Source organism: Cervus canadensis, chromosome 32 (genome assembly GCF_019320065.1).
Source record: "Cervus canadensis isolate Bull #8, Minnesota chromosome 32, ASM1932006v1, whole genome shotgun sequence".
NCBI classification, from domain to species: domain Eukaryota; kingdom Metazoa; phylum Chordata; class Mammalia; order Artiodactyla; family Cervidae; genus Cervus; species Cervus canadensis.
The window spans coordinates 33,923,770-33,936,975 of record NC_057417.1 but is presented as its reverse complement, the minus strand read 5'-3'; the positions used below and the strand labels follow the sequence as shown (position 1 = coordinate 33,936,975).

The following is a 13,206-nucleotide window of genomic DNA, read 5'->3' as shown; positions in this document are numbered from 1 at the left end:
GATAGAAGGGGAAGAGGCTCCAGCTCCCCATCTCCTCGCACGGCTTATCTGGCCCTAGATAATCTCGGCGGGACCACTGGGATCATGGTCTCTTTAGACCCGGCACATCCAACCTGGTTCTGGGGCTCGTTCTGGAGGAAGCACTGCCTGCTGGCTCTTGCTGTGTGCGTGCTTCTGCTCAGACATGTCCGACTTAGGGGTGTGGACAGTGAGACCTTCTAGGCAGCCCGTGAAACAGGGGCCCGTCCCAGGTATGATGGCGTCGTCCAAATCAGAACACATCTTAGTCAGAGGGTGCTATCAGTTATTAACCTCAAACCCAGGTGTAAACCAGGTGTGTCCTGGGAAAACTGCACCCGGCACATGACTTGGGGCCTGAACTGAGCTTGCTGGGGGTGGTTTGCAGCTAGGAAGGCTGCAAGAGCTGAAAGTCCTTCAAAGTGGAAGGGAAAGTCGCTCAGTTGTGTCCGACTCTTTGGGATCCCATGAACTATACAGTCCATGGAGTTCTCCAGGCCAGAATACTGGAACGGGTAGACGGTCCCTTCTCTGGGGGATATTCCCAACCCAGGGATGGAACCCAGGTCTCCCGCATCGCAGATGGATTTCTTACCAGTGGAACCACCCGGGAAGCAAACTATCAAACAAATGGTTGAAAATAAGGAAATGGAGACATTTTAATGCAAGAAAAATAACAGCACGGCATGCTCCCCTTCTGCCTGGGAATGTGCCTCTCCTGTGTCCCCAGGGCTGGGGGACGCCTGGCTTTCAGCACCCGCCCAACGGGCAGCCCTCCTGTTCCACGCGTTACATTCAACTGCTGTCCCAGCTTCCAGGGGCCGCCGGCCTCCCAACCGGCTCTGCGTCCTTCCTGGGGGTCCTGCCTCCCCTCTCAGGCCAGCACGGGCTGGCCGACTCAGCAGGTCAGTGCCGGGTGGAGGAGACGGCTTCCTGCTCCCTCCGGAGACACACCTGCCCCGGGGCTCCCTGGAGGGGCTCCCTAACCCGGAGGCCAGAGCAGCCCCCGCCCCAGGCCATCGAGGCGGCAGGGTGCCCCTCGCCCCTCGGGATCCGGACACCCCGCCCGGAGTCCTGCTCAGACGCGGCGGCGGCCCCGCCTCACAGCTGGTCCTCATCCACCCAGACGGTCTTGCGCTGCTCCTCGGCGATCTTGTCCTTGATGACGCGCAGCAGCTCCTCCACGCTGCCCCACATGTCGGCCTCCACCGTGGCGTACAGGCAGGGCAGCGCCTCCAGCTCCTTCTCCTTCAGCCGGCACAGGCGCAGGAACTCGTCTTCCGTCTCGGGCCGGGGCAGCATCTTCCTGCAGACGGGCGGGCGGGGAGAGACGCGCGCGGCGTGGGCCAGGCTGCGGGGCGTGGCTTGGCGGTGCCCACCCCCGGCCCGGCCCACCCCGCCGCCTTCCAGGCCGTGTTTCCGCACGGTGTCCACGCTCCGCACCTTTCTACTGTGCCCTTTTATTCTCTTCATTAGGGAAGTCTAAGAGGTGCGGACTTTTTAAAAAAAAAACAGATCCATTTTAATTTTTAATTGTGATCAAGTTCATAGAAAACAAAACCTCTCATCTTGACTATTTTTAAGTGTATGGTTCAGCAGTGGTAAGTGATTCACATTGATGTTCCTCCATCCCCGTAACCTTTTCATGTAAAACTGAAACTGTGCATTAAACCATCACTCCCCACCCACCCCTCTACTTTCCGTCTCTGTGCATCTGACTCCCGGACGGCCCTTGGACAAGTGGAATCGTGGCAGCAGCTGTCTTTCTGTGTCTGGCTTATTTCACTGAACATCATGTCCCACACGGCCTGGTGTCCCACACATGTCCGGGCCTGGCCTCGCTGTGGTGGGTCTGCTCCAGAGGCGTTGGCTTCCCAGAGCACCTGGGGCCCCTGGTGCTCACCCTCCTGGGGATGTGTGTGTGTGTGTGTGTTACTGTCTTCAATCTTGGGGGTTAGGGCCATGTCCCCCTGGACTGGGGACAGACACTAAAGCGATGTTCGGGGTGGGGGTGGGGGTGTGCTGGACACAGCCAGCAGCTCTTCCTGGGGACCCCAGAGCTTGGGGAGTGGAGGACCTGGGGCGGGGGTCCCAGAGCCCTACCGGAACTTCTTGATGTTCTTCTCTGACACGCGGACGAAGAGCACGATGGGGTAGATTCGGGACTTGATCAGGTCTCTGGTGCAGCTGATCCCCGCCTCCAGCAGACAGTGCTTGTTCTGCAGGTACAGTGGCCGGCGGTCAGCGGGGGCCCACCGCCCTGCCGGCCCACCTGGGCGCCTGGGGCAGGGCCAGGCTCCATGGGGCGAGAGAGCCCCCGAGTGCCACCAGCGGAACCCAACCTCCGAGAGACAAGCCCACCTGTCTGGACATCTGAGTCCCCTGCACAGGCCCGGGCACTGGGTGGAGCCCGGCACCCAGCCTGGAGTGAATCAAGTGGCGTGAATGAGTCTTAATAAAAATCAGTCAGCGTGGAGGACACCTGCTTCTCTATTCCACCTCCAGAAGCACTCGTGGTACTAGGACAGGGGTGGCAGACACCTGGAGGGTGGGGCGGGCTGGAGGGTCCCGTGAGGATGGAGGGGTTCTCAGGCACAACTTCCTGAGGCCTGGGAGCTCATCGTTTCTAAAGGATGGTCCCTGTTTTACTGAAGGTGCCACTTGAAAACCCCTTTGCACCGCAACAGAATCTGAATACAGAAAAGCGCACGTGTTCCTATGTCGGCAGTTCAGTGGACTGCCACAAACTGAGCGTGCCAGTGGAACCAGCCCCCAGGTCCAGCAGCAGAGATGGCCATCCCTCAGCCCCCACGCCCTTCCGGCCACCGCTCCCCTGTCTCAACAGTATAGCCGCTCCTGGACTTCTAACAGCACAGATTCTGGAATGCAATCTCCTTTGCAGCTGAAACAATCTCAGTTCCAACCCTGCCCACTGTTTCCCATCCACCCAGGCTGTCAGAATTCCCTGAACTTTAATACCCAACAAACTGTTTAAGGCTAGCTGACAGCTCTGCTTGAGCTCTGATCGGTGTGACAAGGCGGCAGGGTGCGGGAGAGACCGTCGGCTGGACGGCATAATTCAGAGTTCCGGGCTGGACGCCTGCTCCTGCCGCCCCCCAGGTCGCTGCCCCAGAGAGGCCGAGAGCCCTGTCTTTGTTCAGACCCAGATCAAGGAAGAACTCTGTGCTCAGGGCCGGCCAGGGTCATGAAGCCTGGGTCCAGAAGATTCCAAACTGCCTATAGACAGCTTTCCTGCACCACTGACTAGAACCCTCCTCATGGTCCATCTCCCCAGTTTGGAGAACAGGGTCCCTGTTGCCCGCTCGCTCGCTACCTCTGGCCCCTGTTATCAGAGCCAGGCGCGCACACATCCCAGAACAACGTGGACCAGAGGACCAGCACCAGGAAGCCACCAGAAACAGGGGACGGCTTCCCTGGTGGCCCAGAGGTAAAGAATCTGTCTGCCAGCGCAGAAGAAGGGGTTCGATCCCTGGTCCGGGAGGATCCCACATGAGCCTGCACTCCAGAGCCTGGGACCGAAACCACTGAAGCCCAGGTGCCCTATGGCCTGTGCTCTGCAAGAAGAGAAGTCATTGCAATGACAAGTTGGAGCACCACAGCTAGAGAAAGCCCGCACAGGCATGAAGACTCAGCACAGCCAATAAATGAAGATAAAATTACTAACAAAAAAGAAAGAAAGAAATAGAAGGAGGTTGCAAATGTAAGTGCCTGTGAGAGCCGGGGAGCAGGGCTTGGAGAAGCCTGCATGTGGCAGAGGCAGCGAGGACTGGGTGCACCGGGCCGGGGGTGGGGAGCAGGTCTGCACCCCCCAGGTTCACCGGGCCAGGGGTGGGGAGCAGGTCTGCACCCCTCAGGTTCACCGGGCCAGGGGTGGGGAGCAGGTCTGCACCCCCCAGGTTCACCGGGCCAGGGTGGGCAGCGGGGAGCAGGTCTGCACCCCCCAGGTTCACCGGGCCAGGGCGGGCAGCAGGTCTGCACGCCTCCACCCCGCCAGCCTCCAGCCCACCTCACCTTGGCTGCCACGGCCTCGATGTGGGCGGGGACCACGCACTCGAAGGTGTTGGGGTTCTTCTCTCGTGAGTGGATGATGGTTTCCATCTTCTGCTTCCTGAGGAACTCGTCTCTGGTAACCACATCTGCGGGAGGAGAGGCCGGTCCTGAGGCCCGCTCGGGGGTCTCGGGCCCACTGTCCCCTCCAGGCTCTGTCCTGCTTCCTGGACTCCATGGAGCTGCCTGTTGGGTCCCTTTCTGCCACATTCAGAGCCTGAGCCTTCTGAACTGAGGGCAAGGTCAGGGCCCCACTTTACACTCTCCATGGCAGCTGTCTGCACCCTTCCAGCTGCCCCGGAGCCCTTGATGGAGGGGAGGGGGAGGGGAAAGTAGGGGGAGGAGGGTGGGAGGGGGAGCAGGGGAGGAGGAAGGGGAGGAGGGACAGGAGGGAGGATGGTGGGGAGGAGCAGAGGGAGGAGGGTGGGAGGAGGAGAAGAGTGGGAGGAAGAGCAGGAGGAGGAAGAGCAGGAGGAGGAGGAGGGGGAGGGGAAGTAGGGGGAGGAGGGGGAGGAGGAAGAAGAGTGGAGGGGGAGGTGGGGGAGGGGGAGGAGGGTGGGGACGAGGGGAGGGAGGAAGAGAAGGGGAAGAGAGGAGGAGGAGGAGGGGGAAGAGTGGGAGGAGGGTGGGGAGGAGGAGGAGGGGGAGGAGGGGAGGGAGATAGGGTGGGAGGAGGAGGGGGAGGAGGGTGGGGAGGAGGGGTGGGAGGAGGAGGGGGAGGAGGGGAGGGAGGAGGGTGGGGAGGAGGAGGGTGGGGAGGAGGAGGGCGGGGCTGCCTGCGGGGGCTCACCCGGCTTGCACATGGTGAACTCCATCGCGCCCCCGGAGTTGAGCAGCTTCTGGACCAGTGCCTTGGCCAGCATGGTGGGCGTGAAGAGGACGGGCCGGCGGCGTTCGCAGTAGAAGGCGCGCACCAGGCTGTAGGGGATCAGGCTGAGGTTCTTGCCCAGCTCGCTCTCTGGGTCCAGCTCTGGGAGGGGGCAGGCAAGGGCTGGTTACAGCTGGGCCAGGGCAGCCGGGGGCCCTCTTGGGTGAAAACCAGCCTTGAAAACCAGCCTTGAGCCTTGAAAACCATTTGGGGGTTGGGGAAGGGACATCGGGGGGTGGTTCTTAAAAGCAGTGCACACAGTGACGCCCGAGGCCCGGGATGGCCTTCCACCACCAGGAGAGTTTAGGCGTGACCGGGGGGCCGGGCCCTGTTTTGGGAGCTGGGGTGACAACGCTGGGCCAGGCAGTCGGCCCAGCCCACGGACCAGGAGGGGCGGTGGTGGCGGGAGGCAGACAGCAAGCCTGCAACACACTCCTGGTGCTCAGCTCTCCAGGGAGGGCCCTGGACTGAGGCCGCACTGCAGAGGCGCCCCGGCCCTTGGGAGCATCAGCGCCAGGGCCAGCCTGGCCCCAGGAGGCGGGTGGGAGGGCTGGGCCCCACCAGCAGGGCCTGCTCCGGGGGACAGTACACCGAGTGGCCTCTTGCGGGCTTTACGATAAGTGGCAGGAGGCGCTCAGAGGGGAATCAGTAAGTAAAGGCTCTGTAGCAAACAGCTCCAATTAACACGGGTGTCTGGGCTATGGTTTTTCAGTAGTCACATCATGTACAGATGTTGGACCATAAGGAAGGCAGAGCCCCAAAGAGCTGATGCTTTCAAACTGTGGTTCTCAAGAAGACTCTTGAGAGTCCTTGGACCGCAAGGAGATCAAACCAGTCAATTCTAAAGGAAATCAGTCCTGAATATTCATTGGAAGGACTGATGCTGAAGCTGAAACTCCAATACTTTGGCCACCTGATTTGAAGAAATGATTCATTGGAAAAAACCCTGATACTGGGAAAGATTGAGGGCAGGAGGAGAAGGGGACAAGAGAGGATGAGATGGTTGGATGGCATTGCTGACTCAATAGACATGAGTTTGAGCACAGTCTGGGAGATGGTGAAGGACCGGGAAGGCTGGCGCTGCAGTCCCTGGGGTTGCAGAGAGTCAGGGCTTGGAGACTAAACAACAACGACTGGGCTCCAACCTCGGGGGCATCAGTCGCAGGGAGCCTGGCTGGACGATGCCCGGGAGGCTGTTGGTCCTCCCGGCCACGACAGGGCGGCTTCTCCCCGCTCTCGCGGACCCACTTGGCCCACCCAGACCCCGAGGCTGCCCGATGTGTGGCACACCTTCCTGCTTCTCGGTCAGGAGCTTCGTGGCGTCCAGCGAGGACCGGGCCAGGCTGCCCCGTGGGCTCCCCGAGACGATTCGCACCCGCTCGTGGCTGTTCATCCGTTTGTACTTGTTCTCAGACCTGCTGACGAACTGGGGACAGAGGGAAGGGCGTGGGGACGGCCTGACCCCTCGGAGCTTGGAAGACCTCCGCTCAGATCCCAGCTCTGCCCTGGGGCCTGCCCCCCACCCCGCCCCCCGGAGACAGGGGACACCTAGCAGGCGTCTGGGACGCTGTCAGTGGGCAAGTAAGTGGATAAATGCCCAAGCCCGCTTTCCTGGCGTGGTCCCAGGCAGGCCCCCACGGAAGCCCCCCCACAATCCCAACCACACCTGGGGGTTCCGCAGGCACTATGGGGCCTGGTGTGCTCTGGCTGCCTAAGGCCTGTATCTGGGAGCCTCCACTGGCAGGACTGCCCACAGACGGCCCACCTGGAGGGCGGGTGCAGGGACATCACCTCCCTCCCTGGGGTCCCCGAGTCTTCTGGGAGGGGGGTGCCTGCATCCGGCTACGACTCAGAATGGAGTCCCGGAGGGGGGGAAGGGACGCCCCGTGGCGGGCACTGCTCCGAATCCCTTCATGCCCTCCCTCTGCAGGGAGGAAAACCCAGGGCGCTGGGCTGTCAGGCCCGCTCAGCTGTTAACCGGCTTTTGAGCAAGTCACCCCTGAAGCTCAGGGTTGTGGACTTGTGTGATGTGTGGGCACAGTAACGCGTGGTCTCTCGTGGTCCTGCCTCCCGGGCTGACTCTGACCTCACCAGGGCGCCCCTCCACCTCCGTGTCTTTCTGCTACCTGTCCGCCTCTACCTGGGCTTCGGGGTCACACCGTCACCCATTTCTCTGGGTTTCCTATGTTCCAACACAAGGATGGAGCGGTGCAGTGACGCCGGCTCCATCGGGGCCTCACTAGCACAGCGCTAACTCAGGAGCGCCCTCACCGGACAACGTCTTAAAAGGACTCTTGGCCTGTGCCGGCCGGCGAAAGAGAAGAAGGCTGCACAGGTGCTTACGTTCGTGTGAGACCACTTCGGAATATGCCACCCATAGGTTGTTCATTGTTCCTCGTATAATGATCCATGCCCCCCCACCCCGGCCCCGCCAAAAAAAAGAAAAAAACTTTAGAATCAAGTATGAGGGAAAAATTCTTTCTGGTCACAAACAGCTAAAACGCTTTGGTGTCAGGTAAAAGTTAAAGAATCTGCTGGAAATCCCCTTTCTCATGGCCTACTGGGATGCTCAGAGATCAATTTACTGCTGAATCTGAGGGACTGAATTGACCGGGATCTCTGGAAGGTCTGTCTCTCCTGACTTTTCTATGAATATCTGAACAGCTCAGATGTCCAAGCTTCTTTCAGCCCTAACTGTGCTCCATCTTTTACGAACGCGTGGTCTGCTTCCTACAGGCACAGAGTAGTCCCCCGACCCATCAGAGTGAAGATAAAGCGGGGCAGGAGACGCGAGGGGCAGCGGGCACACAGCCTCCGCCTCTCGGCAGGGGGTGGGCAGGGCCTTGGCCAGCCGTGCAGTGCTGAGAGGTCGGCAGGGGCTGTGCGCTCTTACCTGAAGGAGCTGGCCGAACAGGAAGCTTGCTCGCGAGAGGCGGGGACTGACCCGGGGGTCCGTGGTGGGGAGCGGTTCTTCGGGCTGCAGGGTGTTCTGAAATCAGGTGATCAACCAGTCAGAGCCGGCGGTGGGCTGCTGAGAGCAGGAGACGGTCCCCCCTCCCGCCCAGCCCCACCCTGGGCAGACGCGGGAAGGCGCTTGGCGTGGATCAAAGCGTCCCGGACGCGGGAGCTCAGGGCGTGAGAGGGCCTGGGGACTTGTTCCAGCAGAGACCGCAGCGGGGTGAGGGCATGGACGTGGGGCTCCTTCTGGGGGGCCCCCCTTTTCCTTTGGAACCCGGTCCCCTGTGGCCCATCATCCCAGCCAGACTGGTGGCTCCTGCCCGGGATCCCCTCCAGAAAGGCCCCAGGAGGCAGGGTGACGCCGGTGGGGCGCGGGGTGACCTACCCGGAGGGCTCGCAGCGTGTGGTGGGCCGTGTCGGCCTCCTCCCGGCTGCCCCGGTGCATCAGGCGCTGCAGCTTGACCAGGAGGAGCTGCTGGGCCCTGGGGAGGCAAGGGGAGGGCAGAGCCTCAGGGGCTGGGCCCGGGGAAGCCAGAGGGGGCCTGGACGGGGCAGGGGGCTCTCTGCAGGCTGTGAGCTCTGAGCCCCAGGGAGGACTGGGCACTGAGCATCTGGGCTTGAACCCTCTCAGCCACTGACTCATCCTGGTGCCAGGGTAAAGGCGCTTAACTTCTCTGAGCCTCAGTTTCCTCATCTGTAAATTGGGTCTACTCTTGCTGGCCTTGCAGGGCTGGCCTGGGCAACAGGGCTGGAGTCTCTTGATCATTTACAGGTGCCTGGGACGTCTGATCAGAGAGAAGACGATGCTTAGCCCTTGGCGGCTGCTGCTGTGTAATTACTGAATGATGCTGGGGAGATGGGGGACGGAGAAGCACAAATTCAGGCTCTAAGTGTCCAGCACGGATGGGAAGGGGGTGATCTGGGATTTGGTGAAGCAGTGGGATTTAAGAAAACAACGTCCCCAGAGGCAGTTGTTGTTTAGTCGCCAAGTCACGCCTGACTCTTTGTGACCCTATAGACTACAGCCCTCCAGGCTTCTCTGTCCATGGGATGCTCCAGGCAAGCATACTAGAGTGGGTTGCCATTTCTTTCTCCAGGGGATCGTCCCAAGCCAGGGATCGAATCCACATCTCCTCCATTGGCAGGCGGATTCTTGATCACTGAGCCACCAGGGAAGCCCTTCTGGGGGCACAGAGAGCTTCAAAGAGGAAGAGGGAATTGTGGCGGGGAGGGGGGTCACCGGTCAGCAGGCAAAGGCTCCCCTGTGAGCCCCCTCGGCCCCGCTGGTCCCGGCCTCACCGGCTGTAGCTGGGGATGGTGCCCATGTCCAGGTCGTGGTCTGTGAAGGGGTCGACGCGCGCACACAGCCACTCATGCTTGTCCTGGTACATGGTGTCACGGACGTGCACGACGTCGTCGCACTTCAGGGACATGGAGCAGGCGTCCAGCTGGCTGGAGATGTTCAGGTTCAGCCGGATGTAGAATGAGTCCCCCGACGTGATCAGGCCCTCCTCCATGTCCTTTAGCAGCTTCCGGTATCCTGCGGGAGGAGGAGGGGGTTCACGCTGTCGGCGGAGGGCCTCCCGCTGCCAGGCCACCCCAGAAGACGCCCCGGGGTGCGGTCCTCCTATGGTTCACGGTTAGGGAAACGTCTGTCCTCTCCAATGAGTGAGGAGCTGAGTCACTAATGGGATTCCCTCTTTGTCTTGGCTGCCAAGAAGCTCAGGGAAAAATTTTGTACCCAAGTTGCAACAAACCTAGGAAGCTGGTGGGGTGGGGCACTGGGTGGCCTCCCCAGAGGGCCCTCAGATGTGCATCATATGATCTCTATGTCCCTCACCAGCCATACACCGGGCTTGTGTTTTATCATATTTTCTTTAATTGAAGCATAGTATGCAGAAAACCCCATCGTCCTTAAATATTCAGCATGATGGGTTTTCACAAATGTCTACGCCTGGGTAACCACCGCTCAGAAGCCTGCGGGGTAACCACTACGCTGCCTGCCAGCACACGGGTCAGCTCGGCCTCACGTCACAGAAGCGGAAGCGGGCATGCTTCTGCGTGTCTGGCGTTCTCTGTGCGCCATCACACCTGTGGGATGTGTCTGATGCTGCAATGGAGCATTGCATGTTCTTTTTCACCGCTGTAGACTATTCCATGGGCTGCTGCTTCCTCCCTTCTCTGGTGCATTGCAGGTGGATTCTTTATCATTAGGCCACCAGGGAAGCCCACATTTAGCCTGAGTAGATACTGCCAAATGGTTTTCCAAAGTGGTAAGACCATGGCACATGTTTTAAACCTTAGTTAACACCTTCGTCCTTTAGTGTAAAATTTTATGACTGCTTTGGAAGGAAGCAGGGCATAACGCCATGAATACAATAAAGGCAGTAAACTTCCAGCCAATGTCCAAAGCATAAATCCATAACATAAATCCCGAAATCGGCCCCACATGCAGAGAGATGGAACACAGCAGAAGCTAAAACAGTCCTAACAGCCAGGCCCCGAAGGAGCTTGCCAAATGCCCGCACCTCACACGGCAGGGAGACTCAGGCCAGGAGGCCTCTGATCGCGTCTCCTGGGGAGACGGGGGCCCCCACTCGGGCCCTTCCCACTGCCCTGGTTGGAGGTAACACCAACCCCACCTGGGAGGACAGGCCCTCCGAACGGGATGCTGCCGGAGGGAATGCTTGCATTGCAGGGCTCTGCTGCTGCACAAAGCCAGGGGCACGCCTCACCCCGCATCCCGTGACCCACATCCTGGCCAGCGGGCAGGGCCGGGCCGGAGACTTGCTGCTGGGCCGGGATGTCAGGCCTGGCAGAGCAGAGGAGCGCGCCTACCTGCCCGCCCGCGGGAGCAGGAGGCTGACACTGTGTTTGGGGACAGAGCATCATTACCATCTTCCGCACAGACCTGGAGCTGCCGGGAAGGAGCGCCGGCAGGCAGGCGGCAGTGGGGAACGGCTAGAGTGGCTATTTATGCTCTGTTGAAACATTCATGAGCCCTGGCGGTTAAAAATAAGATCCAGCTGCAGAGATAATCATGCAGGAAAAAAAAAAAACCCAGAGGTGAGAACAGGAACCCAGAGTTTGGGAGAGAGAAGACACTGCCCAGGAGGGCCACGGGCCACACGAGAGGCGGGGCGAGGCCGGGCTGTCTTGGCCGCGGTATGGCTCAGCGGGCCTGCTGGTGTTGGAGTGGCCACCCCAGACTCAGTGTCCACGTCAAGGCCGGGAGGCCGGGGATAAAAAGCAAACCTCAGCCTGGCAGGGAGATGTGGGGAGCGGGACAGGCAGGGACGCGGCCGTCGGCCAGCAGTCTGCTTGGGGCTGGACACGCTATCTTCCACTAAGAACGGGGTCATCGGCCCACGCAGGTCCCGGCGGGTATGCGGATCTCCACGGCCGCCCTTCCCCGCCAGCGGCCCTGCTCTGTCCTCCGGACCTCCCGCAGAGCAGACGAGGGTGAGGCGCACACCCCCGGCCCCGCCCCGTCCGACTTCCGGCCCCGCCCCATCCGGCTCCCGGCCCCGCCCCGTGACCCCGGCCCCGCCCCGTCTGGCTCTCGGCCCCGCCCATCTGACTCCCGTCCCCGCCCCGTGACCCCGGCCCCGCCCCAGCCGACCCCCAGCCCCGCCCCGGCCGGGCGCTCACCTTCCTGGTTGACCTTGTAGTGCAGTGTGACGGGGCCGCTGCACCGCTGGATGGTCCAGTGTGCCTCCTCCTTCGTGCACGCGTCCAGGGGGACGCTCTGCCTCTCGCCTCTGATGCAGCCTTCTAGCTGGATGTCAGAGACACACGGTCCGGCTCGGGCTCCGCTGCGAGGCGGGCAGAGCTGCGAGGGCGAGGCTGCCCCACCCACCCGCGAGTAGAAGCCCCCGTCCCCAGCGAAGACCGGCTCAGTGCTGCCGAGGGCAGGAAGCCCCCCACTGAAAGGGGGTTCACGTGCCTCCCGTCCATCGGCCAGAGTGTGAGCGTGCATGCGCACAGGCTCTAAAAACATTCGAGCCAAGAGTGGAGGAGAGACGGGCCCAGAGAGGGGGCCTCAGGCAGGAGCTGACGGCCTGCCCCCCGCTCCAGGCCAGGCATTCTCCGCTCAGTACAGAGGTGGGCTGGGGTCCCTGCACTGTCAGCAGCAGGCATGCAGAGGAAAGAGAGCTGCCACCTCCCCGGACCCCCAGCCCCCTCACCAGCAGCAGCTGGTGGCCTTCCCGGAGGCCAGCCTTCTCGGCCAGGGAGCCCGGCTTGACGAAGTGGACGAAGCTCCCGCTGGCGTTGCCCCCGAGCAGGCTGAGCTGGGAGATGAGACCGTCGCCGCTGAGTGTGGTGTGCTGCACCGAGAGACCGGGACCCCGCACGTGCCCCACGGATGTGACCGACGGCCGGAAGGGTCTGGGGCAGGAGAGAAGAGGGGGGTAAGGCAGCTGTGGTCAGGACCCCCGGCCGGGACACCCAGTGGGGGCGCAAGTCACAGGAGCAGACACCTTAGGAGAAACTGGAGAGCGTCTCCCACCATGACGGCACAGACCAGAAACAGGGGCCCCGGGGACACTGCCGCTGTGAGCCTGGCATCACACGCACCCTGGCTGCGTGCACGTTGGGTGTGACGGCTGGCCGCCCCTCCTCGCACACCGGCAGGCTCAGAGGCACAGCTCACGGGGCTTCAGGGGGTCACCTGCACGGCCTGGGCCCGGTGGGACATTGGAGTCCCGTTCCTGGTCTCTACCGGGCTATGTGACCCCCGGCAAGCCCCTTCCTCTCTGGGTCTGATGAGGGGTCAGGGGAAGTGATTCCCGACTCTGGGACCCTGTGATCCCTGGACCCTGATTCTAGAGTCCAGTCTAGGAACGCGGACGATCCCCTTTGCAGGGATCCAGGGGCAAGTGGCCTTCACCTCCTCCCCACCCCCTCCTCAGCCCCCAAGGCCCCCACCTCAGCCTCCCCTGTCCCACGACCCCGGTACCTTTCTAGAGAGAACTTCCTAAACATGAGGTTGACCTGTTCCAGGTCATAGGCGTCCAAGCCCTCAGACTGGTGGGAGGAGGAGGAGGAGTGGATGGAGGGGGGTCCGAAGGAGCACCGCTCGTGACTGTCATCTGCGAAGGACAGACGGACCCTCAGGCCCCCGAGTGGACCCCGGGGCAGGGGGATGGCCCCTGGTCTTGCTGGGATGGCCGCCGGGGTCAGGCCGGGCACTCCTGCCCCTGCTCCCCCCTGCCTGCCTGCCTCCTGGGAAATCCCACCCCCCACCACTGATGAGGGAGCCTGGGGAGGGGGCAGCCTCAGTCAGCTGGTCC

General features: G+C 61.7%; 1 protein-coding gene across 4 annotated transcripts in view; it reads right to left on the bottom strand.

Moving 5' to 3' along the window:
• Positions 1–652: 652 nt before the first annotated feature.
• CARD11 (caspase recruitment domain family member 11) overlaps positions 653–13,206 on the bottom strand; it is a 104,657-nt gene continuing 92,103 nt past the window's right edge. For all 4 annotated transcript variants that reach the window (XM_043456144.1, XM_043456140.1, XM_043456142.1 and 1 more), the window contains exons 15-25: positions 12,873–13,005; positions 12,100–12,301; positions 11,564–11,690; positions 9,212–9,452; positions 8,298–8,394; positions 7,848–7,943; positions 6,245–6,380; positions 4,877–5,056; positions 4,051–4,175; positions 2,122–2,237; positions 653–1,324 (exon numbers count right to left, since the gene is read on the bottom strand). In XM_043456144.1, coding sequence (XP_043312079.1) covers positions 1,120–1,324; positions 2,122–2,237; positions 4,051–4,175; positions 4,877–5,056; positions 6,245–6,380; positions 7,848–7,943; positions 8,298–8,394; positions 9,212–9,452; positions 11,564–11,690; positions 12,100–12,301; positions 12,873–13,005 — 1,658 coding nt within the window. In that variant the 3' untranslated portion in view covers positions 653–1,119. The remainder of the gene's footprint in view (positions 1,325–2,121; positions 2,238–4,050; positions 4,176–4,876; positions 5,057–6,244; positions 6,381–7,847; positions 7,944–8,297; positions 8,395–9,211; positions 9,453–11,563; positions 11,691–12,099; positions 12,302–12,872; positions 13,006–13,206) is intronic.